This window comes from Antedon bifida, chromosome 1 (genome assembly GCF_963402885.1).
Source record: "Antedon bifida chromosome 1, ecAntBifi1.1, whole genome shotgun sequence".
Classification (NCBI taxonomy): domain Eukaryota; kingdom Metazoa; phylum Echinodermata; class Crinoidea; order Comatulida; family Antedonidae; genus Antedon; species Antedon bifida.
The window spans coordinates 16,497,036-16,524,565 of record NC_136226.1 but is presented as its reverse complement, the minus strand read 5'-3'; the positions used below and the strand labels follow the sequence as shown (position 1 = coordinate 16,524,565).

Sequence of the window (27,530 nt, the reverse complement as noted above, 5' to 3'; positions counted from 1 at the left end):
GTGTAGTAGATACAACGTGTAATCATGATCTATATACTCACCGTTGTCTTACTTCTTGTGTGAATAATAATAGGTACTTCGTTTGTTCGTGATTAAGTTTGCCCTGCGTGTACTTTTCAAAACGACCGCTAGGTAACGAATCGCAACTATACATAGTCAGCCAATCCCGGATCAGGGATCGTTGTTTTCATTCAATTAGACCCGGTGATTGGATGTGATGTGGATGACATAACCACTAGCCAATCACCAGGCACTACAATTTAAATATAATCACATCGATAATTAAGGAGATTTATGAAGAAACCATTGCTTAGCCATATATTAAAAACACGATTGTTGTATGGGTGAACACCGGCCACGCTAACAACATACATGGTCAAATGCATAATTTAATATTCTATAGATTAACGCAATTTTCAATTACAGAAGATGGCAGGCAAATAATGATAATTCAAATATAAAAATTGCATATTTTATTAATATTACCAACTACTTAAAATTACCAGTCGTAAGAAAGTGAACTTTTCGTAGTCCGATTGTGATGAAACTAAAACAGAATTATTCAGCAATATATTTTTGTTGTCAATTAATCATCGACGCAGACATGTCAATAGAACATTCAGACTGCGCATACGATTTCTACATGGTTACGTTTTGGTCTCAAAAAATGTAACAGTTGATTCGCAGCGTTTTACAGAGGGCCGCGGTTAGAGACACGGAGTTCAATGAGCGTGTTTGTTTGATTGGCAGCAGTGCTTTAGTATAGGCAAGCGCGTTGTAAAATCGTTTGATGTCACCGTCGATGCATATCCTTCTATTCTTTAATCCATGCTCAAAGTATGTAAAAAAAATTGATTAATATTGCTATATCTAACAGTAGTAATCACTAATGTCAGAGAAAATGAACTAGAAAAAGTGTATTGTCTGTTTAAATACTTAATGAAGATTAAAACTATAATTTATAGTTGATGATACCATATTTATTCGAATAAACACCCATGGGTTTATTTTAAATCTTACTTATATTATTTAATTTACAGAGAAAAATCAGATGCAATCTCTTCAGACCGATCGTCAACTGCAAGTCTACCACCCTCTATGCCGCTTCTCAGAACGACTGCGCCATCAGATTCAAGTGAGAGTGGTATTACACTTGTATCTTCCAAGCCTTTGTCTGACAGCAATCCAAATTTAAACCAATCATCCATATCATCATCATGGAGCCCAAACATTTCATCACCATCAGCTAACTACTCTAGAAGTTCATTTGAAAGTTTGACAGTTTCACCAACCTCTCCAAAATCTGGAAAAGGTATTTTAGGAACTTTATGTTTACATACACCCACAAACATGCACAATAGAGTGAGGTCTGGCGATGGGCAAAAAAAAATACACTACTTGAACATGAAACTACGCTTGTCTAATGTTACATTCTGAAACATATTGGAGTTATATCAGGGTTAAGCGAGTTTACTGATCACACAAGCACTTATATTAGATATTATTCGGATTAGCTCATAACATGAGTGTGTGTGTAAACACAGCTAATATATGCGAAGACTGTATTTGTGAATACCATACAGAAGTTCTGCAAATCAGTTGATATATGTTGGAAGGTACAAATCCATGTTTGCTAACTTTTTCAATATCTCAACTGCAACAAATAAATAAAAAACAATACCTCATGGAGGATTTCAAACCTAAAATTCAGGGGCCGGATTTAGCAAAGTTAAATAAATCATCTTAACTTTGCCTTAAATCCTTGTCGATTTATTAATATATCTAAGCATAAATATTTTCTTAATTTTGTCTTAAATCTAAGATGAACAAGTTTAGAGCAAATGATTTTCATATGTATTTCCTACTTTTGTGCTCTTCCTCTATTTCAAGTAATAAAAGCATAGTAACCAGAATGCACTCTCTCTTTTTGGTACTGAAAATGCGGAGATAAAATGTTATAGGGAGATAAAATGTTATAGGGCCGTCATCGCCTAGAGAAAAAAGCTAATGCGCACAGATAAGCAAGGATTTTTTCTTCGTAAGACATAATTTGCTGCCCTCTAGAGTTTAATTTTGCGCATTTAAAATTTAGAACACAAATTCTGGTGATTGCACCTCAACAACACCACCTTTACATTTCATGAGGTAAACTTAGTTTCTCTCTTCAGAGGCCACATAATTATGTGCAACAAAATTGTTCATATTTCATAATACAATATAAAGTATGACAACAATTATTACATGTTTTATTCATTCACACATTTGAAGAAATATATAACTCACTATTATATATATATATTTAAAATTCTTCTGTTGTTGTCAATGTGATCGATTTAAAATTTAAAGTAAATTGATGTTCAGGATTTCGTCTGTCTGTTGCCCAAGGTTTTGCTGGTCTTCTGTGGCAAGCAATAACTCATCATAGATCAGTAATCATCTCATATTGTTCCTTTGCCTCAAATGTCAGCAATTAATCCGCATTTACTTTAATAATAGTTTGAAGAAGACATTGATTGATGCAAAGCTTAAGACTTCTTTTATACTCTTTAAACTCTTAATCTTTAACCTATATTTTATTTTCTATCTTGAATTAATACATGATTGAGCAACAGTCAAGATGATTTGGTGTTTCACATGACTGATCTGCGAAGGTATTGAACTACTGTACTTTTGTGGGAAAGTCTAGCTTAATCTCTAGGCTAAAGCGTCTTTCACACACTGCTCTGGTCCATACGCTACTGCTGTATTCGCACTCTGACGTGAACTTGATTTGGAGCCAGATTGAAAAGGACCTTTAGCCATTTCAGATGAGCGAAAATGGTAGAAATTGAATCGATATCAGTTATTAATTTATTTTCCTAAGTTCTTATTTTGTCTCTTCTTTTTCAGGGTTTTCAAATTTGTTCTCAGGCAAATCATCATCTGAAGATGATCTGCTTTCATGGATGCCAGGAACTGCTAAAGGTGGAAAGGGAAAGGGCAAATCAAAAAACAAATATACAATTTCAGCTGGTATTGAGGTAACATATGTTTGATTTTAAAATATTTTAAAAGAAAAGTGATTTAACAATAGGCCTATTTACAAGAAAATGTTATAGTATGGTTTTTTTTTTGTCAAGTACAGTATCATTTATTGTCATTTGTTTTAAGAAAAAACATAGAAATTCTGTTTGCTCTGTTGGCGGACCACAATATCCAACTGACACAACACGAACTCAAAACAAAAACGTTACAAAAAGTGTCTACATGATGTTTAAGGCTCTAATAGCTCCTGGAAAGGAACTACTATTTGTAAATCGTGCCTTATTGGCCTTAATAGAATGAAATCGCCGACCGCTGCGCATCAACTGGAACATACTAGAGGCCGGATGAAATTAATCATCTTTGATAGCCACTTATTATGTAATAACACATTTCATTACATTTAACACATTTGATAGACTGAACCTCCAAGAAAACCTCATCACATTCAAGATCGACCAATCACAGAATGGGATACAACGCATGTGTCCCAGTGGCTCCTGGGTAATGATCTTGAAGAATACATTACTGAGTTTATGGCACATAATATCACTGGTCCTGCTCTGTTACAATTGGATACAGCTAAATTAAAGGTAATTTGGAATTTGAATCAAGTTTTGTTTTTTATTTGTTGCTATTGCTTAGGTTTGTTTGGAAAATATATTTAATTTGCTAGCTTGAAAGTTTATTGTAAAGAACATACACAATAAGAGGAACATGCATAATTAAACCACAACATTTAATTTAAGCTCTGTCTACACTAGTAGACAAAATAAAGTGTGATGTGCCCATCATCGTGTCCATATCTGGGATCATATTTTGACACATAAAATTTGGTAATGTAGACACAGCTTTAAAGCAGAAATGTTTAAATAGTGCTATTACCATCTTCAGTAAGTGAATCTACTTTGCTAGCTTACAAGTTTAGTATAAATAAGCACATACACCTGAGAGGAACATGCAAAATAAAACACAAAGTTTATAAGTTCAAATACATACTAAGCAAACTTATTTTCATTTGTGCCAAAGGCTTTACTATGCATGTGGTTAAGGTATGTTACGATAATTTTAACATTACTTTTTGCTACCTGCAAAATTCTCTATGTACAGATATCTCTATAGTAATATCATGGAGAAACTTATTTCTCCATGATAATGTTAATACTTGTCCTTTCTAGTTTAGAAAGGGAACTGTCAAATGGCATCACCCAGTGTGACATTATGACCCTGTATTTCCGATACAGTATTTTCAATGCAAAATTTACAGACAGGATTGTGTTATAGGTTCTTCTTCTGAAAATACTGTAGAAAACTAGATATATTTTTACCATATACAATTACAAAAACAAATTTGTTTTCATTATTTGAATTGAGGACTAAATTGCAGCTTATTTTTGCTTTAAATTAAAACATTTTGTTTTACTTTTGTTCATAGGCTCTAGGTGTTAATAATAATGCAGACAAGGCTACCTTTAAGAAGAAAATAAAAGAGATGAAAGCAATCATAGAGAAAGAAAAGAAATCAGCAGAAAAAGAAGCCAAAGCGAGGGAGAAGGAGCAGAGAAAAGCAGCAAAGTTTAAATCAAAATAGAATTATTATTCAATACAAATTAATTTCTTTTATTTCTTTTTAATTTTAATTTGAAATATTCCAAATATTTTTGTATAATAGGTTATTTGAATTTTGTATCACTTTTTTTTTCTTTAAAAAAATAGTGAAACATTTTTAAAGACAGTTATTTTGAGAAATCATTAAAAAAAAATGAAGCTTCTCTTTAGTTTTAAGTGCAGTTAATGACACAAAAAAGTGTCTGCCTGTGGAAGGTAGCATGCTTCAGTGAACAGTTTCACTAAATTTTTACTTATGAGACCAAATACAGTGATTAGAGTTTGTGATTTATATATTTTTTGATGAATGTCTGTTTGTGGAGATGTCCTCTTACAAGAGGTATTCACAATTGAAGGTTTAACTGTTCACAATTGTACATGACATCCACTTTTCTATATTAACATGATCCATAAATATTATATATTCCTAACATTTCTAACATTTTCAAATACAAGAATGTATCTTTAGAAGTAAATACTCAGTTAAAAAAACAGCCAGTTTATAGAATAGTTTTTATATTTCAAATTCTAAACTGATAATTGATTTTGAAATTATTAATGGTTTTTTTTTTCTCTTCATAAAAAATATTCTTAAACTTTATTCTTAAAATTGTATCCTTGCAGATGTACCATCCTAGAATATTGAAAAGTGGTCCAAAACTAGTCTTCACCTTTAGTCTAGACTAGTCTTCACCTGCAGTCTAGACTATAGTCTTCACTACCTGCAGTCTAGATTAATCTTCACCTGCAGTCTACACTAATCTTCAACTGCAGTCTACACTAATCACTAATCTTCACCTGCATTCTACACTAATCTTCACCTGCATTCTACACTAATCTTCACCTGCAGTCTACACTAATCTTCATCTGCTGTCTACACTAATCTTCACCTGCATTCTACACTAATCTTCACCTGTATTCTACACTAATCTTCATCTGCAGTCTACACTAATCTTCACCTGTATTCTACACTAATCTTCACCTGCAGTCTACACTAATTTTCATCTGCAGTCTACACTAATATTTAATTTATTTACCACAAGAGATATTCAGTAGTTTAGAGTAGTCTTTACTCCCTACAGTCTAGACTAGTCTTTACTCCCTACAGTCTAGGCTAGTCTTCTCCTATTTATGTACATATTTGACCAGTCCATTTTTTCGGACTTTTATTTCAACAAAGACCTTTATTGCACTTGTATTACATGTTATAATAATATAATACTGATGACCAATTATATAATATTTCTTTCATTTATTTTTAACTAATTCATGTTGTTGCTGTAAATTTATAATTAATTGAGGCTGTATTTGTGAAATTTTATAAAGAAGGTGATTAAATAGTTAGGTAAATAATTAGAGAAGCAATACATTAAAGAAATCATTGTTAAAATGTGTTTCTTTAAAATCTATTTTGACTTACTTAAAAATGATTTTTTTCTTGTCCTTTGTAACACTTTTTTCTTTGATAAAAGAATTTGTATAGCAGAAATAAAGGTTGTATATATTCTTACAATTAACTTACGGTCACAAAGGATGTTTTTTAAGCTGTATGAATAATGTTACTAGCAATAGAGAGAGTAGTTGAAACGGTGATAGGGAATAAATTGTGGCTTCCGATAAATGTCCAGTTTTTACTATGTAAACAGGTACAAGACTACCGTAATAATTAAAAAAAGATTGTAAATACTTGTGTAGGTTCTGTATACTTTATAATCTTATTGTTATTTGTATAACTATTTGTAATCAAGGAAACAAAATCACATTTTATATTTGTGTGTTTTGAAGAAGTAGTTTTCGGGCCAAAAGTTTGAAACTTTGTTTTGGAAGATTTTGTAGAGATGAATGTATAATGAGATTTATAAATTATTAAAAATGAAATAATACTTAAATATGCTCTGTTGGTAGTTCCATGGGGAACGCTGTATTTATTCAATTGATTTTTGATGCAACATTTTAGATAGTATGTGCATTGTGAGAAAGATGATAAAAAAATTGTTAAATACTGTAAGACGCGTATATTTTCACATAATTGAGACCAAATAATTTAGATTGGAGATGCAGAATAATGGAATGGATATAATAGAATGCATTTTTATTTCTGTGATTAAGTGGTCTACATATTTTATCACCTTGAAATGGCTTTTTCCTTAACTGATTAACTGTTTTATAAACTCAGTAATTTGTTTTTGTAACTGTCCATTTTGCCATAAATAATATTATGCATAGCAATATATTAGGAAATAAGTTAAATTGTTAATAGGGAGTTTTTGATAGCAAATATGTATGATGAGAGGTCATATGTCAATTAGCTTTTGTGGTTAATGAGGCTTAAAGAGATTGCTATAGCCTGTACGTGTGTGAAAGGTAGTATATTAAGGCTAACTAGCAAGGCTACAGTAGATTAGTTATGACAAACTAAATGCTAATTGCAACATTTGAACATACATGTTTAGGCCTTCCATTTCAAATTATTTTCTTACGTTTTGAATGGTAAATTTGTTTCTGTCTACAACCCAAAGAAAATCTAAAGGAATTACACATGATCATTTCAAAAGTGACTGTGTAATGACTGTGGCTTTCTTCATATTTTTGAAAACTCCCTAATAATGGTGGTTTGCAACTGCCAATCAGATTATCAAGATTTTAACTGTACTCAAATTGATGTGACCATTTTCAGGTAGTTGAACCACTACAACACCTTCTGAGGTCCTTGTGCTGGTTTTACCAAGTTCATCTGATTGGCAGTCGCACATTATAGTTAATATACTTTATCATTGGTATAACTGTATAAACTTTTTATACCATACTTATTGCCAAAATATCATTAAGTGAAAATTAACTAAGATATTTAATATTTGGATTTTAAACCTATATTTATATGTTACCGTTATAACTGGATTTCAACTCAACTAAAAATCTCATAGATATGCAAGCGACATGGCAAGTTTCTCCCAATTATTCTACATCCAACCAGAGCCTGGTTACAATTATTTATGCAACCATGGTATAACTAATTTCAGGTCGCTATTGAACAGTCAGCAGTTTTAAAAATTGAGTTGGGTTAAAGTTTGGGTCATTCAAGTTTTATAATATAGATATCTTAATACTGAGATATATATTGATTTTGTTATTGTTTACAAACAACTTGATGTATTTACCTGCATTGCAGTTGCAGTCTGGACAAGTCTTCTCTTCTTGTAGTCTAAACTAGTCTTCACCTGCAGTCTAGACTAGTCTTCTCCTGCAGTCTAGACTAGTCTTCTCCTGCAGTCTAGACTAGTCTTCTCCTGCAATCTAGACTAGTCTTTTCCTGCAGTCTAGACTAGTCTTTTCCTGCAGTCTAGACTAGTCTTCTCCTGCAGTCTAGACTAGTCTTCTCCTGCAGTCTAGACTAGTCTTCTCCTGCAGTCTAGACTAGTCTTCTCCTGCAATCTAGACTAGTCTTCTCTTGCAGTTTAGACTGGTCTTTACTATCTACAGTCTAGACACACCTTCTGCAATCTGTTTTGTTCTTTCTTGTGCAGTCGATTCTACCAGAGGTTTAAGCTAAACTAACCAAACATTGCACTTGCGGTGCGAATACTTTTATTTACATTTTTGTCCTTCCATTCCATAGGATTCTGTATCAATATGTGAGTGAACCTAAATGGTTGAATAAAGTGTCATTTTTGAGGAGAAAACATTAATATAATCGTGTCTGTTATTTACATTTTATTTGTTATTGTCATTCCAACAAGGAAATGTTTTTTATTTCGCCATATATTATATTACAATTGCCAATGCATAAATAATTATTAATCCATTTACTCATAATTTTCAATTATAATAATTATCATATAATTACCATAATCATTTTGCATTATCATAATTACCATTTTTATTATTAATCCAATTACTCATAATTTTCAATATTATAATAATTATCATTAATTACCATTATCATAACCATTTACCGTTATAATAATTACATCATTGTTATAATTATTACATCATAATAATTTATATTTAGAAACTGTCATTATCAATTACCATTCTGTTGATTACCATTGTCTGTTCTACCCTCTTTGTCATAAGTAATTAGGCCTGTACTTTAATTACCATTACATAATACATATTAAATTATTATTGCCGTATTATTATCATATCACCATTTTGTTAATAATTATTTAATCAGAATTTCATTATAATTATAATAATAATAACAATCTTGTTAATAATTATGTTACAAAAATAATTGACAAATGGTGATAAGGTATAGCTATTTAGCTAATCAAAGCTTATCACCAACTAAATGTACGTACTTGATTTCTTGAATAAAAAAAATAGTAGAGAAAAATAGTAAGCAGGATTAACAAAAATAAACTTTATTTAATTTTAATAATAATTTTTATTGTCTTTCTTTTTTTTTGTTCTTTCTCACATAGATAAAATCAAAGATGTTTGGCCTTTAAAATTAATAAGTTTTAAACTAGAACGTATATCATTTCTGAGAAAGAGAAAACTGAAGAAAAGTAAAATTACATAAATGAAAATTAATAAGTCACTTTCATCATTAATATGGATATGAAATAAGCTAATAGAAGAGTATATGCACATTTTTATAGAAAACTAAGCACCATATAATGTTATTAAGTGGACTTTGATGGAAAATAGTGTTTTAAATGAAATTGACTGGGAATTTGAGGCCTTGGTATGTTATATTGGTTTGAGAAGAGTGGTACGGCATAAGGGTATCGAGAGATTAAACGGGTTTACATACATACATACATAATTAAAGTATAGTATAATATGATGAGGTAATCTAGAATAAAATAAATCGGAACTAAATTTAATCACATGCAACTCATACAATTTAAAAACATCTAAAATCAACAATTGCTTAAACAAAGGTATGGAATGTGCTCTAAAATCTGAAAACGTGACACAGCGAACTTAAGTAGAAGAACTTAAGTAACTTAAATGTGTACTTCCCCACACTTCAATACCAGAAGTAATTAGTGGTAAATAAATGATTTATAAATTAACATTAATATACTTTGAGGAAGAAAATACCTTAATTTATAAAAAATACCTGCTTTTTTACATAAATTATTGAGACTAGATGGTACGCGAGCGAAGCGAGCGTACCATCTAGGTCGTGTCCACAGATGGTTCTCGAATACACAGTAATTTCAGCGTAAAAATTTACGTACCGACCGCAGGACTATAATAGTACATTGTCGTTTACAGAAACGAATAGATAGACACGATGATTTATATAAAATTAGCACTCTGGGAATTAGGCCTGGTCTTAAAAATAAGTCCAATTTTTTTATTTGAACTCATTTAAACAAACCCATTTGTGTTTTGTATATAACATTAGAGTTGAGGGATGGGGAAGAGGATAGGAAGAACAATTTTTAAATATATTTTCTATCCACTCAGTAACGAAATATTGTTTTAAATGTTTTTATAGGCCTATCAATAATATACCACTAAACACAGTAAAACATTTACGATTTATAATACTTTTTTAAAACTGTCCCTGTTATAGTCGATTGAAATGGTAAAGTACATGTAACGATACACCACTACGACGTTTATATTTTTTATAATTATTAATTAATACAAAAACGTTGAGAAGCAACTGTCCGTAATCTACCCACAGTCACAGTAATAAATGTTCTTTGTATATTTTGTATTTATTTCGATTCAAATGGCGACCAAAAAGGGTTAATAGGTACAGTATTTACAATATTGTCAAAGTATTGCAATACTATATATAAGTTTTATTCTCCAAGGGCTCATAAATTTACCTACTTGTGTTAAACCAAGGGCTCATAAATTTACCTACAAACTGGCAGACTGAGAGATTGGGATGTTCCATTCATCGCAAATCAATACATTTGTATAATCGTATATTAAATCTATCAAAATAGTATTTTTTAAAGAAAATCGGCCTGTCTTCAACATTATGATACTGTACTCGAGCTGTTCAACCGGTTTTCAACTATTAAAAACAATTATCGTAGGAGGAGATAGGAAAATACGAAGCCTCCTCGCATTTTTGTGTGCGGGTATTTTTCATGAGGACATCCATTAGACAGTGTATACCACGATCGGAAAACACCCCTATTTGGGGCAAATCGTTGAACCTAAATTCGTTTTAATCGTCAATAACTAATTATCTAACTTAATTTAATTAGTAAACAGGGTTACATCAGGTGGTTAAAATCAGTACCGAGATTCTAACCAACTTTATATACCATCGAGTAAAAATTCTAGAAATAACGCGCGATTTACCGAATTTTGCCCTTACGTAAATTTATATATAGATGAGTTCTCCATGTAGGCCTAAGATTCTTATACAGTGATACTCCAACAGTCTCAGCCTCATTAATTACTTTATCGTTAACAGAAAGTGAGCCTATCTTATTAATAATTTTGCCCTTATTGTGAAATATAATTAGTTTTATTATAGTTGATTGTTAATTTATTTACAATCCACCATTCACATATTTATATAAAATGTTCGCTTTATTAAGGTCTATTTTATCTGATGAAAATGAATGAAATAGGTTGGAGTCATCGGCAAATAAACGAAAATCAAAATAATCTGTTAAATTTGGAATATCATTAATATAAATTTTTAAAAAGTATAGGTCGTAGCACCAAGCCTTTTGGGACTCCATGAGTTATTTTCCTAGTTTGATAATGGCTATTATGAAATGACACGTTTTTTAAATAATCAGTTATCCATGAGAATGCTTTTCATCGAATACCATAATTAAATAATTTTGAAATTCAAATTATGTGATTAATAGTATCAAACGATTTGCTGAAGTCGACAAAAATACCAAGTGACACGTTACCCTTATCAATATCAGAAAGCAAAATGTTAACTAAATTGATTAATGATAACTTAGTACTATGACGTTTTCGAAACCCATAGGCCTATTCATGAAAATAAAATAAATTAAATTTCTCAAAAAATCTAGTTAACCTGTCACAAAACAACCTTTCAAGTATTTTGCTAAGAACTGGTAAAATTGAGATAGGACGGACATTTCCAGGTATTTCTTTTGAACCCTTTTTAAAAACTGGTTGAACTCGAGCACACTTTAACAGATTTGGAAATATACAATTATTAAAAATGATAAATTAAATATATAACACAAGGGATTTGAAATATGCAATGCTGTAATTGAAATAAATTTTGCTGGTAGATCATCTGATCCAGTTGCTTTATTTTGGTCGATTTTACAAATTAAGTTAAATACCTCATTAACAGTTATAGGTTCAAGAAAAAAAGAATTTGCCAAGGATTTAATAATAATATTGTGCAATGGTACGTTAAAGTACCCTAATTCAATCCCTTGCAAAAAGACATCATCCCCAGTAGAGGACCTATCAGATAATGGCAAAATACCTTCTAAAAGCAAGGATTGAGAAGCACCTGTATCCCTATGGATCCTAACTGGCTCGAGGTTTAAATCATCTCCAATTAAAGACACAAAACCATCGGACATGAAAGGAGAGTACCCATCAAGTCCGATACCAAATTTTTAACATTTTCATTTTTCTGTTTCTTGACCAAGACCAACCCAGAAGGTTACTTTTTCCCTCCTTTTATTTATTTATTTATTTATTTATTTATTACTATCTTTACTGAGGGTAGCCTATCCAGTTCCAAATAGAACTGATCATTCAGGGCCCTCGATAAAACATACATACAGTACAACACATAAAATATTAAATATTCAAATGACATAATATATATTAAAGGCTTAAAATTTACAATGATTATATAAAATTCATATAAAAGTTAAAATCGTTGACAGATAAAAAATATATATAAACATAGAACGAACAATATTAACTGGAAATAAATTTTTTAAGTTCACGTTTAAAGGAAATAACATTTTCAGATTGTCGAATGATTTTAGGAATCATATTAAAATACATAGGCGCTTTATAACTGAAACATTGTTTAAAAATCTCTAAAGAAGGTCGAGGAACAATATAATTGCAATTAGAGATGGATCTGGTAGTAGGTCGACCTCCGGGCTGAGTCCTGGTTAACATGCGACTGATGTAATCCGGAACGGTATTGATGGAAGCCCGATAGGCGAGACAACCAAGTTGAAACTGATAACGTTGAGAAACGGATGAGATAGAAATGGTGTTATCAATAAGGTGGGATGGGGTATGAGGGTGAACTTTCAAAATAACTCGTTTAGCTCTATTTTGAAGTTTCTGGACTTTAGCAACTAGTGGTGCTCGTGAGCCCCAGAGAGAACAACAATAGTCAATATGAGGTAAGACAAGAGCATTGTATAACATAAGAGATGTAGCTTGGTGGACAAATTTTCGAGTCCGGGCGAGGATGGAGATAGAGGAACTTAATTTGTTGCACAACTTATCAACATGCGGAATAAAAGTAAGATGATGGTCAAGAATGATGCCAAGATGCTTATGTTGGGTGACCTGTTTGATAGGTAAGTTGCTAATAGAAACATTTATGGGCCCGAGTGAAGAAAGCCTTTGTGGCGTTCTAATTACCATCACTTCAGTTTTTTTAGTATTGAGCGCTAGACTATTAGCTAGAAGCCAAGTGGAGATTTTATCCAAGTCAAAATTAAGATTGGTTACAATATCGTCTACCTTATCGCTAGAATTGTAAATAATGGTATCATCAGCAAACATATCCATTGAAGAGTACGATAAACAATTGGGGAGATCATTTATGTATATGGAGAATAACAGTGGCCCAAGGTTGGATCCTTGAGGTATACCAGCGTTGACATTAATAGATGAAGATATAGTTGATTTATAACAGACATGTTGCTGACGTCCAGTAAGATAGGCTGTAAACCATTTCACAGCCGATTCGGAAAAACCATAAAAGGGAAGTTTCGTAGTTTACAAGATCGAAAGCTTTCCTTAGATCAATAAAAACTGAACCAATGATTTTACCTTCATTTATACTGTGGATCCAGCTGTCATGAGTTTTAGTAATAGCAGTAAGTGTAGAATATGTGGGACGAAATCCAGATTGGTTAGGGCAGAGAAGATTATTTGAAGTAAGATATTCCAGTACTTGCATACCGACGGCCTTCTCAATCACTTTAGACATGATAGGTAACACAGATATAGGTCTGTAGTTATCCGGTAGATGTTTGTTACCGGATTTAAAGATGGGAGTAATCTTACCAATTTTCCACGAGAGAGGGAAGCTTTGACTGGAGATGGAAGTATTAATAATTTGTGTGAGGAAAGGTGCGATGATGGGGGCTGCCGCCCGAACGAGCTTACCATCAATACCGTCGTGTGCAGCATATTTCGCAGAATTCAGTCCGGAGATTTCCTTCAATACAAAATCAGTACTAACATTATAAAAAGAAAAAGAAGACGAACATTGTTTAAGAAATGAACATGGATCAACATCAGTAAACTGAAGGTTTGACGTTATATTATTTGCAACATTGGTAAAATAAGTATTTAATCCCTCTGCAATTATAGCAGGTTCGTTAGTGGTAGCACCGTCAATTATAAAAGATTTGGGTAGTTTATTGCACTTTTTGTTTGGAAGGATATCTCTAAGTCCTTGCCATACTTTTTTAGAATTCCCTTTATTGTTAGTTGTATGATTCTTTATGTAGTCGCATTGAGCCTTCCGACACATGCGAGTTACTAAGTTACGAAGTCTTTTAACAATAGACCAATCAGAAGCCACATTGGATCGATTAAATCGTTCCTTGGCTTTGTCCCTTTCGTGCATGAGAGTTAAAATATCGTCTCTACCACTTAACCATTTTGGCAAATTGCCTTTAAAACGTTTAGTAATATACGGGGCATGCTTGTTGCACACATTTGTAAATAAGTCAACGAATGTGTCATATATTGAATCAATATCATCCATGTTGTCAATGACAGACCAGGGTTGGTCATTTAGGTCATTGCGGAAATATTCAGAATTAAAATTCTTATAAGTTCTAAAAGTCCTCTGTGAATGAGAAAATTTAGGCATTTTAAATTTAATTCGTGTATAAATGAAATCGTGGTCAATGAGAGCACTTGGAATAACACGACACTCAATATGTACATGAGGGTTATTCGTTAAAAATACATCAATAAGAGTTGATGTATTAGTGTTAGTCCTTGTAGAAGACGGCACGATTTGTGCTAACCTAAAACGTGCCATAATGTCTTTTAGTTTTTTAGATTTTTCATGCGAGTTAAAATCACAGTTCATATCGCCTGCAACGATAACGTATTTAAAACGTGTAGTAAATATTTCCAGTGTAGATTCAAATCTATTGAAGAAATCAACTGGTTCGTTTGGCGGTCGATAGATAGTGGAAAACAGAATAGTTCTACCACTCGGAACTTTGATTACGATTGCAAGTTGTTCAATACTCTCCATTGCTGGATCTTCAAATTCCATGAAGTTGATGCTTTGATGAATGTAAATCGCGACACCGCCTCCGTTCCTAGTTCTGTCTTTTCTTATCAGAATGTAGTTAGGAATATCAAGTTGACTGGAACAAATAATACTACTAAGTTTTGTTTCTTGTAACGACAGTATGTGAACTGGTTGGTAGTGTAACAAGACTCTAACATCTACGATTTTGTCGAGTAAGCTGTTAACATTTATAATATCTGCAATTTTTAAACCATGTTGATGACGAATGGTACCAAAATTAGTTCCCGTGTCTTCTTGATCTTGTACAATGGGACCAGGATTAATCTCAACGTCACCTGAGAGTGCTAGTAAGTTGAAAGTAGCCGTAGAGTTAGTATAATATTGTATGGAATTACCATAAAAACGACGTTTCTTTCGTTCTTTGAAATACGGCATAGTATTTGCACAGTTACAGTATTGTTTACAAAGTTCGTTTAAGGTCACGAATGCTGTGCAGTGGCCTAGATTAGTAGCAAATTCCATAGATCGGTTACGATCGCATGACGTGGAAAATTTGACGCAAACACTGAATGGAAAATAATCTAGATGTAATGATGGAATGCAATCAGGGTGTGACCACAAAGTACGATGTTTAGGTGCATTTCCATCATTAAAACAGTTATATATGCTCACATCCAATGCTGTACTGTTTATGTATGCCAATAAAATAACGATTGATGAAATAATGGTAAGTAAACCGAAGGGTTTTCGTCTTACCATCGATCTGCACTCTGAGTCCAATAATTCACAGTTTTCCATTATAAAGACAGTAGTTACCACAGCAATATATCAAAATCCAACATAAATATAAGACAACTAAGTGTTGCTCACGGTCTTGCTGATAGATCGTTGATATGCATTTTTAGGCCCAAGGAGTGGTACTTGGTGTCGACCATCCGGGGGAGAATGCTTCTCCGATACCACCGCGGGTATATTGAATTGTTAGATTGCAGGGCTAGAGAGCACCGTGTATCATACGTCTGTTCGGCACAAGGCCGGATCTCTTTCGTTTTAAGGCAAAACATTCGGACATAATGTGCCCTAGCTTTTTGCAATAATTAGTACTAGGAGATGGAAATTGTTGGTCAGATTTGTTAAAAGTGTGGGTTGGTTTAGGCAAAGTAGAAGTAGTATCACTTTGAGAACTAGCATTAGGCTGGACTTTGTTTCCAGAAGACATGACTGACTGTGACTGGGGCTTTTGAATGAATGCTTGTTTATGCGTTGAGGCATAGTCATCAGCCAGTCGAGCAGCTTGACTTAAGGTCTCAGCTTTTTGCTCATTTAGATAAGTTCTCACATCAGGAGTAATACATGATTTAAACTCTTCTATCACAATTAGTTGTCTAAGTCTATCATAATCTTTATTTGTTTGTTTAGATGCACACCAACGATCAAATAACCGTTCTTTGGTTTGTGCGAAGTCAGGGTGTGTTTGGTTAGTTTGCCGTTGTTTATTTCGGAATTGTTGCCTATAGGCCTCTGGGACTAATTCATACCCCTTTAAGATGAGTTCTTTAACTACATGATGAACTTTGCTCAATTGATAAGTCAGTATAAATTTCTCTAGCTTTACCAGTTAGTACACTTTGTAAAAGCAAAGTCCAGTGTTCTTTAGGCCATTTAAGATTTTCGGCAATTTTCTCGAAATGTAAAAATAATTTATCTACTTCCTTCTCCTGAAAAGGTGGCACTAGTCTAATATGTTTAGTTGCATCAAATTTTGGATTGGAAGTAGGTTGACTAATTCCACTAGCTAGCTCTAATTCGCGTAACCTTAATTTAAAATCTCTTTCCTCTCTTTCAAATTCCAATTCCATTTTTCGAATTTCAATTTCTTTCATATTTTGTAATTCAATTTCTCTTAATTTAGCATCAATGCTTGAATCAACTTGCGAAGACATAACACTACTATCAAAAATGTCTTCCTCAACCAAATAAGTTAATGAACGACTCTTAATGTCATTCTTTCGCATAGAGGAATCAACGTCCTTTAGACCTAGGTGCGTAGCTAATTTAAGCAAATCATCTTTTTCAGACTATTAAATATCTCTTGGAATAGGGTCGGCAAAAAACGTTTCTGGTTCAAAGACCATTGTAACAGTTACTAGTCACAAACAAATGTTTAAAAATAATAAAAATTTGACCAGGTATAAAACTATAAACCTATCGATTTGAGTTAAAGTTAAATTTAAAGTTCTTCCCGAATGACCCCCCCCCCCCCCCACCCACTTTCTGTTACATGCAAGGCACAAACAGAAGATAGGCAATACAAAGGATAAATTATATAATCTAATCTACGTTTTATTCTTCAAACAGAAACGCAAAAGATCAATTAAAATGATTATAAAGATAAAGATTAATTAATGATATAAAATAATTATCAAAGTATAAGATGGTGGTAACACACAATCAAACTTCTAGATACTTCAATGGACTTTAACAGCATTTAGTTTAGCTATCTCAGTATTTGATTAAATATGGTTAATGTACCACTATTTATATTCTTACTAGAGGTGATCTCGCTTCGGTGTGTTATTATCATTTACTCAAAATAATGTATATGTATTTAAATGTCTTAGAGTGCAATTTTGGTGATTTGTAAAATTGAAAAATTAAAATTTAAAGTAATGATCTATTAAAACCTTGTAAAATAAAAATAACTTAATGAAATAGTAAATTAATATTAACAATTATGATAAATGTATGGATTTGCGTGTATGGATACATGATGTACAGTCCATTACATGCGGACTTTCACAGTACAGTTCTTTATATTTATATTTGTTTCTGCCTATATTTTTACACTTCTATAATTTCTCTTAAACATTTGAAATTAAAAAATTATTATGATTAATGTCAATAAAAAAGTAAATGATTATAATTATGTATTAATTATGTACAATAATTTTATTATGCATCATATACATGATATTATTGAATGAAATTGAATAAAAGTGGTGCATGCCACAAAAGAAAAATAAACGAAATACAAGTTTATTAGCTGATTTCTGTCCCCTTGTCAAATTATTTTTGTAAATTTTTTGCTAGTGACGTTTCCTTCGCTTTTTATGTTGGATCTAATTGTAATTATCGATTTCAGTGTTTATTCCAGTTTTTAGTTTGTCTTCTGCTGCTGGTTCCAATCCAAAATTCTATTAAATCTATCTTTATAACGTCTTTCCAGCGTAACGTCTACCCGTTTTGGAAAACGGTTTTTAGGCATCGGACAAATGTCCAATACTGGTACATCGTTTTACAAATACATGTGATTACACTTTTTAATTAAAACTTAGTACAGGCAAAAAAAAGTCCACATCAAAACAATACATTCTATTAGACAAAAATAGAACACTATTTACTGGCTACATGGTGTCCGTTAAAAGAGATTTAATTATGTTTCAAAGTAAATTCTTCATATTTATTTGCTTCAAATTATGAAAATAATGTATAGTGTTTAAACCTCTAAGCATTTCAATTCAGAAACCGCTGTATTTTATTCGAATCGGTTTATTCTGTCTGCATTGGTTGTCTGTATTCAAAGTCGAGTGATCTTTCCAGGGCACACACCTTGTATGGGTAGGGTCCAAGAGTTGCTCCAAAAAAACCTTCAAGGTCCGGCGTAGGATCTTCATCCGGGTACTTCAGTTTGAATCTGTGTAACAGGTGTGCGAAATAGATAAACAGTTCCATCACGGCTAATTGTTCTCCAACACAATTCCGTCGCCCTGAAAACAATAATCTAAAATTAAAAAGCAATTTTCTTAAATGTGATAGACAATTACATTGCCTAGCATGTTATAACACTATTCTGGTTTAACCTTGATAACTGATATTTGTAACCATTGTATCAGGGAAGAGTGAAATTACAAATGTCACTCTTCCTTGATTGTATCTTGAAATGTTTAATTTCTAATTACATGACCGAATTCCAACATTTCATATCCTTTGCGTGTAAGTAATGTATGAGAGAGTTTGTTTAATTTACCTATCGAAAACGGAATAAGTTTCTCATTTTTTGAGTAGCATCCATTTTCATTCAAAAACCTCCCTGGTTTAAACTTTTCTGGCTCAGGCCAAGTCTCGGGATCAAACATCACCGACCAGATGTTTAACGTGACAATGGTTCCTTTTGGTATGTCGTAACCACGAAGTGTTGTATCCTCAGTGGCCGCATGCGGAACACCTTGACAAAAAGTATTTTTATCTTAACTTATCAGTAAGCTAGTTTTGAATATATATTTTTAAAGTGTTAAGATACACTATTAATTAATTATTCTAATACTTTTTAAAAACATAATAAACAGAAACATTTTTTGGCCTTCAACAATTCAAATTTAATGTTGACATACTCAATCGCTCGAATTACACACTGGCATGTTAGGCTTTTGAGATAGTAGTCTGCTGTAAGGTTTACGCCACCATCTGTATAAATAAGCACAATTATGCATAATCCCATTCCACATTAAAATGATGATGCCTTGAAACGCGCAGCGCATGTCTTAAAGTTAGAAAAAAATATTCAGACTCACTTAAAGGAGCAATGCATCCGATACGTTGTACTTCTGCTAATGTAGCCATTGTATATGGCAGTTGAGATCTGTCAGAAAGTAGCGGCATTCTTTTGCGACCGATAACAAGATCCATTTCATCTTGAACTTTGACCTGGATGTCAGGATAAAGAGCCAAGTATAGTACTGCCCATTTCAACGTGTTAGCGGATGTTTCTGTTCCTGCATTGAACATATCACTGATATCAAATTTAAGATGAGCCTCGTCGAGAGTTCCAACAAATCCGTCAACTTCCCGTTTTTGTACTTCGTCTAGATACGCATCAATAAATTGTCGCGGTTTAGACTCTACGTAACTCAATTTTACCTCATTGATTTTATTATCTAGAAAAATATAGTGATCGTCAACCAACTTTTTCAGCTTCTTGTAAGGGCTGAACGGAATATGTCGTAGGAATGGAAAGCAGTTGATTGGTCCAGATACTTGAAAAAGGTGGCCCATGTCGCCTAAGATTGTCATCATTTTGACGAACCATGGGTCGTCAAAGTTGAAACGGTTTCCAAACATTATGGCACAAATGACGTTTGCCGTTGCGTTACCAAGGTACGGTGTAGGGTTGAATGGCTTTCCATTTTCACTGGCAAATTCCTTGTTGAGGAACCAAGCTTCGCGGGCTATCATTGGTTCAATTTCGGCCTGACCAACTCCGTAACTTCTCATAATTTTTAAGCTGAACCGTCGGTGGTCTTTCCATCCTTCACTGTAAAAAGCTCCTCCAATACCTACATAAAATGTAATTTATGTTTGATTACCTAGTATAACTGCTGGATATTTTTTTTTTTATCAAGATCAATCATTTCGATTGGTGAATCTACTCAATTTATATAAAGAAAGAAGACATTTTTAACAAACCTTTTCCACCACCAAGAATTTCAAAAAGTGGCGTCCTTGGTCTGTCCAAAAACATGTCCCCACTTCTACACGTAGCCTCACGAATGATTTCATAGTCGTTCAACACCACACAATGAAACATTCCCAGCCTGGCACTAAAAATAGATCCATGTTCAGCAGCTATCTTTGTGAATTTCTTGTACACTCGCTCACCGTCGGCTAACATTGGTAGAATCCCAAGCAGAGGCCATCCTTTAGGCCCCGGAGGAAGCTTCAAGCTCTGTCGTCCAATAATGCTTTTCCAAACGAAAGTAAATATAATGCAGGCTAGAAGAACATATCTCAATTCGATCCATTGTGTTCCAAATAACTGCCATGACTCCATTGTTTACCTGTCTATACTGTGGGCCTAAATAGAAAATAGTACAGGGATCTTTCGATTGCAGTCACTTCAAGATGATATTTACAGTAGGACGATATACTACAGGCAAGATATGCTTGTTGAAGGCCTATTACTTAAACTGAAAGAATTTTATAAGGTTCCACTTGGTTAAATCTTTTATGCAGGTAAGGTCGGTGACTATTTTCAGTCTGGTAAATCCCTGGTATGTATGAACAAATTTCTGATTATTTGTGTTAACGAACTATGAAATATCATTCACTATACCAGATAAAAGGCATAAAAGTTAATAAAAGGTCTGTCGTTATGTAATCAAATATGTTGCTTAGCATCCATTAGGATTGGGCTGTTATTGATACAGTGTTATTAAAGTCTTCCTCATGCCAAGGCAATCTGAAAACAAGAAAAAGAACTCGCCTTGTCAATATAGAAACTCGTAACAGTCTTTTGACTCTATGTATGGCTCCGAAAAATACCACAGTAATATTCGCCACGGCTCGGTGTCTCTTAAGGGGCGTGGAACTGATCGTGCGCAGCAACAGATAAACCCTTTGATCTCCAGAGCTCAGTATCATGTTGTTGTACTGTCTTGCTCATACCACCCTGGCTGTGTATATATGTAAAACACTTGTTTTAGAATATTTTCTAAATTTTCTGTCATGTCACACATTAAATTGGTCATAATAAACTATTATTTATTCTTTTTTAGTTTTTATTTTATTAAGAAAAACTACAGATACTATGTTAAATAGAACATAAATCCAGTCATATACTATTTTTTCTTAATACCGAGTTGCACCCACCCACCTAGTCTCTGAATAAATAGAAAATAAAATATATGATTCAAATTCGCCGCACTAGATTTACAAAAAAAAATATAATCCCCCACCCTTTTCCCCGACATTCGATCATAAACTCACGAACAAGATACGGATGGAACAATAAGCCGGATCATGTGGCGATTTCATCAAATGTATCGTTCGCAACTAGTATAGTCGTTTTCGCCATTTGTAGAAAAAACAACAAAAAAGAAACAAAGTTTTGTTTGCAGAAGCTGACTGGAAAACAATCTAAAATATAAAGTGAAATTAAAGCTTTCTTTTGAGTTGTTTTTACTGTCACAATACAAGGAATTTTTTTTTATTTTGCTTTTTTTATATTAATAAACTACTACTAGAATTACTAGAAACTATTATAAAAATAGAAATGCATCATTTCCCAAACAATCTTTTATAGGCCTAATAATATTCAACTTACGTACAGCTGCAAAAGATCTTAGAAGGTATTTCTATATTTAAAATGTATCGGGTGAAATAGCCTACAAGTGATAACATTTTACTTCTAAAATAATCAATAAAATACCTCCAGTAAAATTTGATATACAATATACTGTACTTCTTTTTTTAATTAAAGAAATTACTAAAATACTACATGAATACACCTTTCAATTGAGAATATAATATTTTCAATCATTCAAGTATGTACAATGGAGAAAATATTTACACGCATAATAATTGATTATTATATGACTATTGTAGTATTCATAGCCTAAATAATTCATATGTGTAATTTAATTATGAAGGGTTTCACGTTTGGTATTATTTGGATGTATCGAGCAGAATAGTAGTGATTTTCCCCTTCTTTATATAGGCCTATACTCAAGATATTTATGTACAAAACAATAACTCATTGTATAACTGTCAATAATATCACCAAAGAAAAATAGAAGAACTGGCGAGAGTGGACATGTACGACGAGTTTGCAGACATGGAAAAGCAGTAAACAAGTAGGACATAAAGCGAAATTTTGCCAAGTTGAACACTGAAAAAATGGCCGTAATAAATGTAGCTAAGATGAAGAGTGCTGATGATAATGAAATTAATATAAACAATGATTCTAGTAATGATAGCAGTACTTCCTTCTCCTGAAAAGGTGGCACTAGTCTAATATGTTTAGTTGCATCAAATTTTGGATTGGAAGTAGGTTGACTAATTCCCCTAGCTAGCTCTAATTCGCGTAACTTTAATTTAAAATCTCTTTCCTCTCTTTCAAATTCCAATTCCATTTTTCGAATTTCAATTTCTTTCATATTTTGTAATTCAATTTCTCTTAATTTAGCATCAATGCTTGAATCAACTTGGGAAGACATAACACTACTATCAAAAATATCTTCCTCGACCAAATAAGTTAATGAACGACTCTTAATGTCATTCTTTCGCATAGAGGAATCAACGTCCTTTAGACCTATGTGCGTAGCTAATTTAAGCAAATCATCTTTTTCAGACTATTAATTACCTCTTGGGATAGGGTCGGCAAAAAACGTTTCTGGTTCAAAGACCATTGTAACAGTTACTAGTCACAAACAAATGTTTAAAAATAATAAAAATTTGACCAGGTATAAAACTATAAACCTATCGATTTGAGTTAAAGTTAAATTTAAAGTTCTTCCCGAATGATCCCCCCCCCCCCCACCCACTTTCTGTTACATGCAAGGCACAAACAGAATATAGGCAATACAAAGGATAAATTATATAATCTAATCTACGTTTTATTCTTCAAACAGAAACGCAAAAGATCAATTAAAATGATTATAAAGATAAAGATTAATTAATGATATAATTATCAAAGTATAAGATGGTGGTAACACACAATCAAAATACTTAAAGCAATTCAAGACTTATTGTAGTGAATATATGGAGTTGGTTCCGAGCGTTCTCAGGCGTATATATATTCACGCGACGTACACTGACACTGAATAATTTCTCATACAAAAAGTATACTGTATTCAACTAAAACTTTTATTTCTTGTAACTCGATTAATACATCTTTCTACCAGTCTAGACCTTTCTTCTCTATAATCTATACGTCTATCTACTTTGATCTTATTCTCTCTTCTTCTCTAATATCTATTACATTCTACTCTTATACTGGACATGCAAATTAGGGGCTTCAGAGGAGGATAACATTTTCCCTCCAAAATTATACGATTTTGATTGGCTAATAAAATTAAGCAGACCTAGTCTAAAGCATCCTTATCTAAACACAGGGAATCAGAACATAAATATTATGACACTTATATATAGCTGAGCCCAAGGCTAATATAAAGCTTTACTTCAGTTGTTCAAACCAGTCAAACAGACTTCTAGATACTTCAATGGACTTTAACAGCATTTAGTTTAGCTATCTCAGTATTTGATTAAATATGGTTAATGTACCACTATTTATATTCTTACTAGAGGTGAGCTCGCTTCGGTGTGTTATTATCATTTACTCAAAATAATGTATATGTATTTAAATGTCTTAGAGTGCAATTTTGGTGATTTGTAAAATTGAAAAATTTAAATTTAAAGTAATGATCTATTAAAACCTTGTAAAATAAAAATAACTTAATGAAATAGTAAATTAATATTAACAATTATGATAAATGTATGGATTTGCGTGTATGGATACATGATGTACAGTCCATTACATGCGGACTTTCACAGTACAGTTCTTTATATTTATATTTGTTTTTGCCTATATTTTTACACTTCTATAATTTCTCTTAAACATTTGAAATTAAAAAATTATTATGATTAATGTCAATAAATAAGTAAATGATTATAATTATGTATTAATTATTTACAATAATTTTATTATGCATCATATACATGATATTATTGAATGAAATTGAATAAAAGTGGTGCATGCCACAAAAGAAAAATAAACGAAATACAAGTTTATTAGCTGATTTCTGTCCCCTTGTCAAATTATTTTTGTAAATTTTCTGCTAGTGACGTTTCCTTCGCTTTTTATGTTGGTTCTAATTGTAATTATCGATTTCAGTGTTTATTCCAGTTGTTAGTTTGTCTTCTGCTGCTGGTTCCAATCCAAAATTCTATTAAATCCATCTTTATAACGTCTTTCCAGCGTAACGTCTACCCGTTTTGGAAAACGGTTTTTAGGCATCGGACAAATGTCCAATACTGGTACATCGTTTTACAAATACATGTGATTACACTTTTTAATTAAAACTTAGTACAGGCAAAAAAAAGTCCACATCAAAACAATACATTCTATTAGACAAAAATAGAACACTATTTACTGGCTACATGGTGTCCGTTAAAAGAGATTTAATTATGTTTCAAAGTAAATTCTTCATATTTATTTGTATGGGTAGGGTCCAAGAGTTGCTCCAAAAAAACCTTCAAGGTCCGGCGTAGGATCTTCATCCGGGTACTTCAGTTTGAATCTGTGTAACAGGTGTGCGAAATAGATAAACAGTTCCATCACGGCTAATTGTTCTCCAACACAATTCCGTCGCCCTGAAAACAATAATCTAAAATTAAAAAGCAATTTTCTTAAATGTGATAGACAATTACATTGCCTAGCATGTTATAACACTATTCTGGTTTAACCTTGATTACTGATATTTGTAACCATTGTATCAGGGAAGAGTGAAATTACAAATGTCACTCTTCCTTGATTGTATCTTGAAATGTTTAATTTCTAATTACATGACCGAATTCCAACATTTCATATCCTTTGCGTGTAAGTAATGTATGAGAGAGTTTGTTTAATTTACCTATCGAAAACGGAATAAGTTTCTCATTTTTTGAGTAGCATCCATTTTCATTCAAAAACCTCCCTGGTTTAAACTTTTCTGGCTCAGGCCAAGTCTCGGGATCAAACATCACCGACCAGATGTTTAACGTGACAATGGTTTCTTTTGGTATGTCGTAACCACGAAGTGTTGTATCCTCAGTGGCCGCATGCGGAACACCTTGACAAAAAGTATTTTTATCTTAACTTATCAGTAAGCTAGTTTTGAATATATATTTTTAAAGTGTTAAGATACACTATTAATTAATTATTCTAATACTTTTTAAAAACATAATAAACAGAAACATTTTTTGGCCTTCAACAATTCAAATTTAATGTTGACATACTCAATCGCTCGAATTACACACTGGCATGTTAGGCTTTTGAGATAGTAGTCTGCTGTAAGGTTTACGCCACCATCTGTATAAATAAGCACAATTATGCATAATCCCATTCCACATTAAAATGATGATGCCTTGAAACGCGCAGCGCATGTCTTAAAGTTAGAAAAAAATATTCAGACTCACTTAAAGGAGCAATGCATCCGATACGTTGTACTTCTGCTAATGTAGCCATTGTATATGGCAGTTGAGATCTGTCAGAAAGTAGCGGCATTCTTTTGCGACCGATAACAAGATCCATTTCATCTTGAACTTTGACCTGGATGTCAGGATAAAGAGCCAAGTATAGTACTGCCCATTTCAACGTGTTAGCGGATGTTTCTGTTCCTGCATTGAACATATCACTGATATCAAATTTAAGATGAGCCTCGTCGAGAGTTCCAACAAATCCGTCAACTTCCCGTTTTTGTACTTCGTCTAGATACGCATCAATAAATTGTCGCGGTTTAGACTCTACGTAACTCAATTTTACCTCATTGATTTTATTATCTAGAAAAATATAGTGATCGTCAACCAACTTTTTCAGCTTCTTGTAAGGGCTGAACGGAATATGTCGTAGGAATGGAAAGCAGTTGATTGGTCCAGATACTTGAAAAAGGTGGCCCATGTCGCCTAAGATTGTCATCATTTTGACGAACCATGGGTCGTCAAAGTTGAAACGGTTTCCAAACATTATGGCACAAATGACGTTTGCCGTTGCGTTACCAAGGTACGGTGTAGGGTTGAATGGCTTTCCATTTTCACTGGCAAATTCCTTGTTGAGGAACCAATTTCGGCCTGACCAACTCCGTAACTTCTCATAATTTTTAAGCTGAACCGTCGGTGGTCTTTCCATCCTTCACTGTAAAAAGCTCCTCCAATACCTACATAAAATGTAATTTATGTTTGATTACCTAGTATAACTGCTGGATATTTTTTTTTTTATCAAGATCAATCATTTCGATTGGTGAATCTACTCAAGACATTTTTAACAAACCTTTTCCACCACCAAGAATTTCAAAAAGTGGCGTCCTTGGTCTGTCCAAAAACATGTCCCCACTTCTACACGTAGCCTCACGAATGATTTCATAGTCGTTCAACACCACACAATGAAACATTCCCAGCCTGGCACTAAAAATAGATCCATGTTCAGCAGCTATCTTTGTGAATTTCTTGTACACTCACTCACCGTCGGCTAACATTGGTAGAATCCCAAGCAGAGGCCAACCTTTAGGCCCCGGAGGAAGGCCAGGACGGGCAGTGACACGCCTTGCGGCGGACCGCGAGCCTAGGCCCAAGATCCAACTACGAGCTTTTTAACTGCAACAGCTTTAATATACGCTATTGGAGCTGGAATTACCGCGGCTGCTGGCACCAGACTTGCCCTCCAATAGATCCTCGTTAAAGGATTTAAAGTGTACTCATTCCAATTACAGGGCCTCGAGAGAGACCTGTATTGTTATTTTTCGTCACTACCTCCCTGTGTCAGGAGTGGGTAATTTGCGCGCCTGCTGCCTTCCTTGGATGTGGTAGCCGTTTCTCAAGCTCCCTCTCCGGAATCGAACCCTGATTCTCCGTTACCCGTGACGACCGTGGTAGGCGCATAACGTACCATCGAAAGTTGATAGGGCAGACATTTGAAGGATCCGTCGCCGGTGCTAGACCGTGCGATCAGCAAAGTTATCCAGAGTTC

The 27,530-nt window shown here is 33.2% G+C and overlaps 3 protein-coding genes and 1 pseudogene across 4 annotated transcripts in view; 1 reads left to right on the top strand and 3 right to left on the bottom strand.

Moving 5' to 3' along the window:
• LOC144844428 (uncharacterized) overlaps positions 1–8,320 on the top strand; it is a 162,197-nt gene extending 153,877 nt beyond the window's left edge. Inside the window, exons 16-21 of one of the 2 annotated variants that reach the window (XM_078701343.1) lie at positions 1,041–1,312; positions 2,890–3,020; positions 3,441–3,614; positions 4,457–5,328; positions 7,831–7,898; positions 7,969–8,320. In XM_078701343.1, coding sequence (XP_078557469.1) covers positions 1,041–1,312; positions 2,890–3,020; positions 3,441–3,614; positions 4,457–4,612 — 733 coding nt within the window. In that variant the 3' untranslated portion in view covers positions 4,613–5,328; positions 7,831–7,898; positions 7,969–8,320. Of the gene's footprint in view, positions 1–1,040; positions 1,313–2,889; positions 3,021–3,440; positions 3,615–4,456; positions 5,329–7,830 lie in introns of both variants that reach the window. The other variant, XM_078701335.1, reaches the window with a different exon arrangement.
• Positions 1–20,957, bottom strand: part of LOC144844727 (cytochrome P450 2U1-like) — a 38,558-nt gene extending 17,601 nt beyond the window's left edge. Inside the window, exons 1-4 of the mRNA XM_078701766.1 lie at positions 20,498–20,957; positions 19,606–20,367; positions 19,062–19,259; positions 18,443–18,801 (exon numbers count right to left, since the gene is read on the bottom strand). Of these exons, the coding sequence (XP_078557892.1) occupies positions 18,584–18,801; positions 19,062–19,259; positions 19,606–20,367; positions 20,498–20,861 (1,542 nt within the window). The 5' untranslated portion in view covers positions 20,862–20,957 and the 3' untranslated portion in view covers positions 18,443–18,583. The remainder of the gene's footprint in view (positions 1–18,442; positions 18,802–19,061; positions 19,260–19,605; positions 20,368–20,497) is intronic.
• A 4,062-nt stretch (positions 20,958–25,019) lies between these two features.
• LOC144852464 (cytochrome P450 2U1-like) lies at positions 25,020–27,010 on the bottom strand. Its single transcript, XM_078710280.1, has 4 exons — positions 26,835–27,010; positions 25,985–26,721; positions 25,441–25,638; positions 25,020–25,180 (listed from the first exon to the last, which is right to left on the bottom strand). Exons 2-4 carry the CDS (start codon positions 26,691–26,693, stop codon positions 25,020–25,022), a joined length of 1,068 nt encoding a protein of 355 aa, XP_078566406.1. The 5' UTR covers positions 26,694–26,721; positions 26,835–27,010.
• Positions 27,011–27,170: 160 nt separating this feature from the next.
• The window catches only part of LOC144854954 (small subunit ribosomal RNA), a 606-nt pseudogene continuing 246 nt past the window's right edge, over positions 27,171–27,530 (bottom strand).

What these genes read in the sequence shown, in the direction of transcription:
- LOC144852464 (XM_078710280.1), bottom strand. Translation starts at nt 26,693, where the DNA reads ATGGAAAGACCACCGACGGTTCAGCTTAAAAATTATGAGAAGTTACGG. An exon ending in CGGATGCATTGCTCCTTTAA is followed by an intron (nt 25,639 to 25,984) that starts GTGAGTCTGAAT and finishes CTTTTTGTCAAG; the next exon opens with GTGTTCCGCATGCGGCCACT. An exon ending in ACTTATTCCGTTTTCGATAG is followed by an intron (nt 25,181 to 25,440) that starts GTAAATTAAACA and finishes TATTGTTTTCAG; the next exon opens with GGCGACGGAATTGTGTTGGA.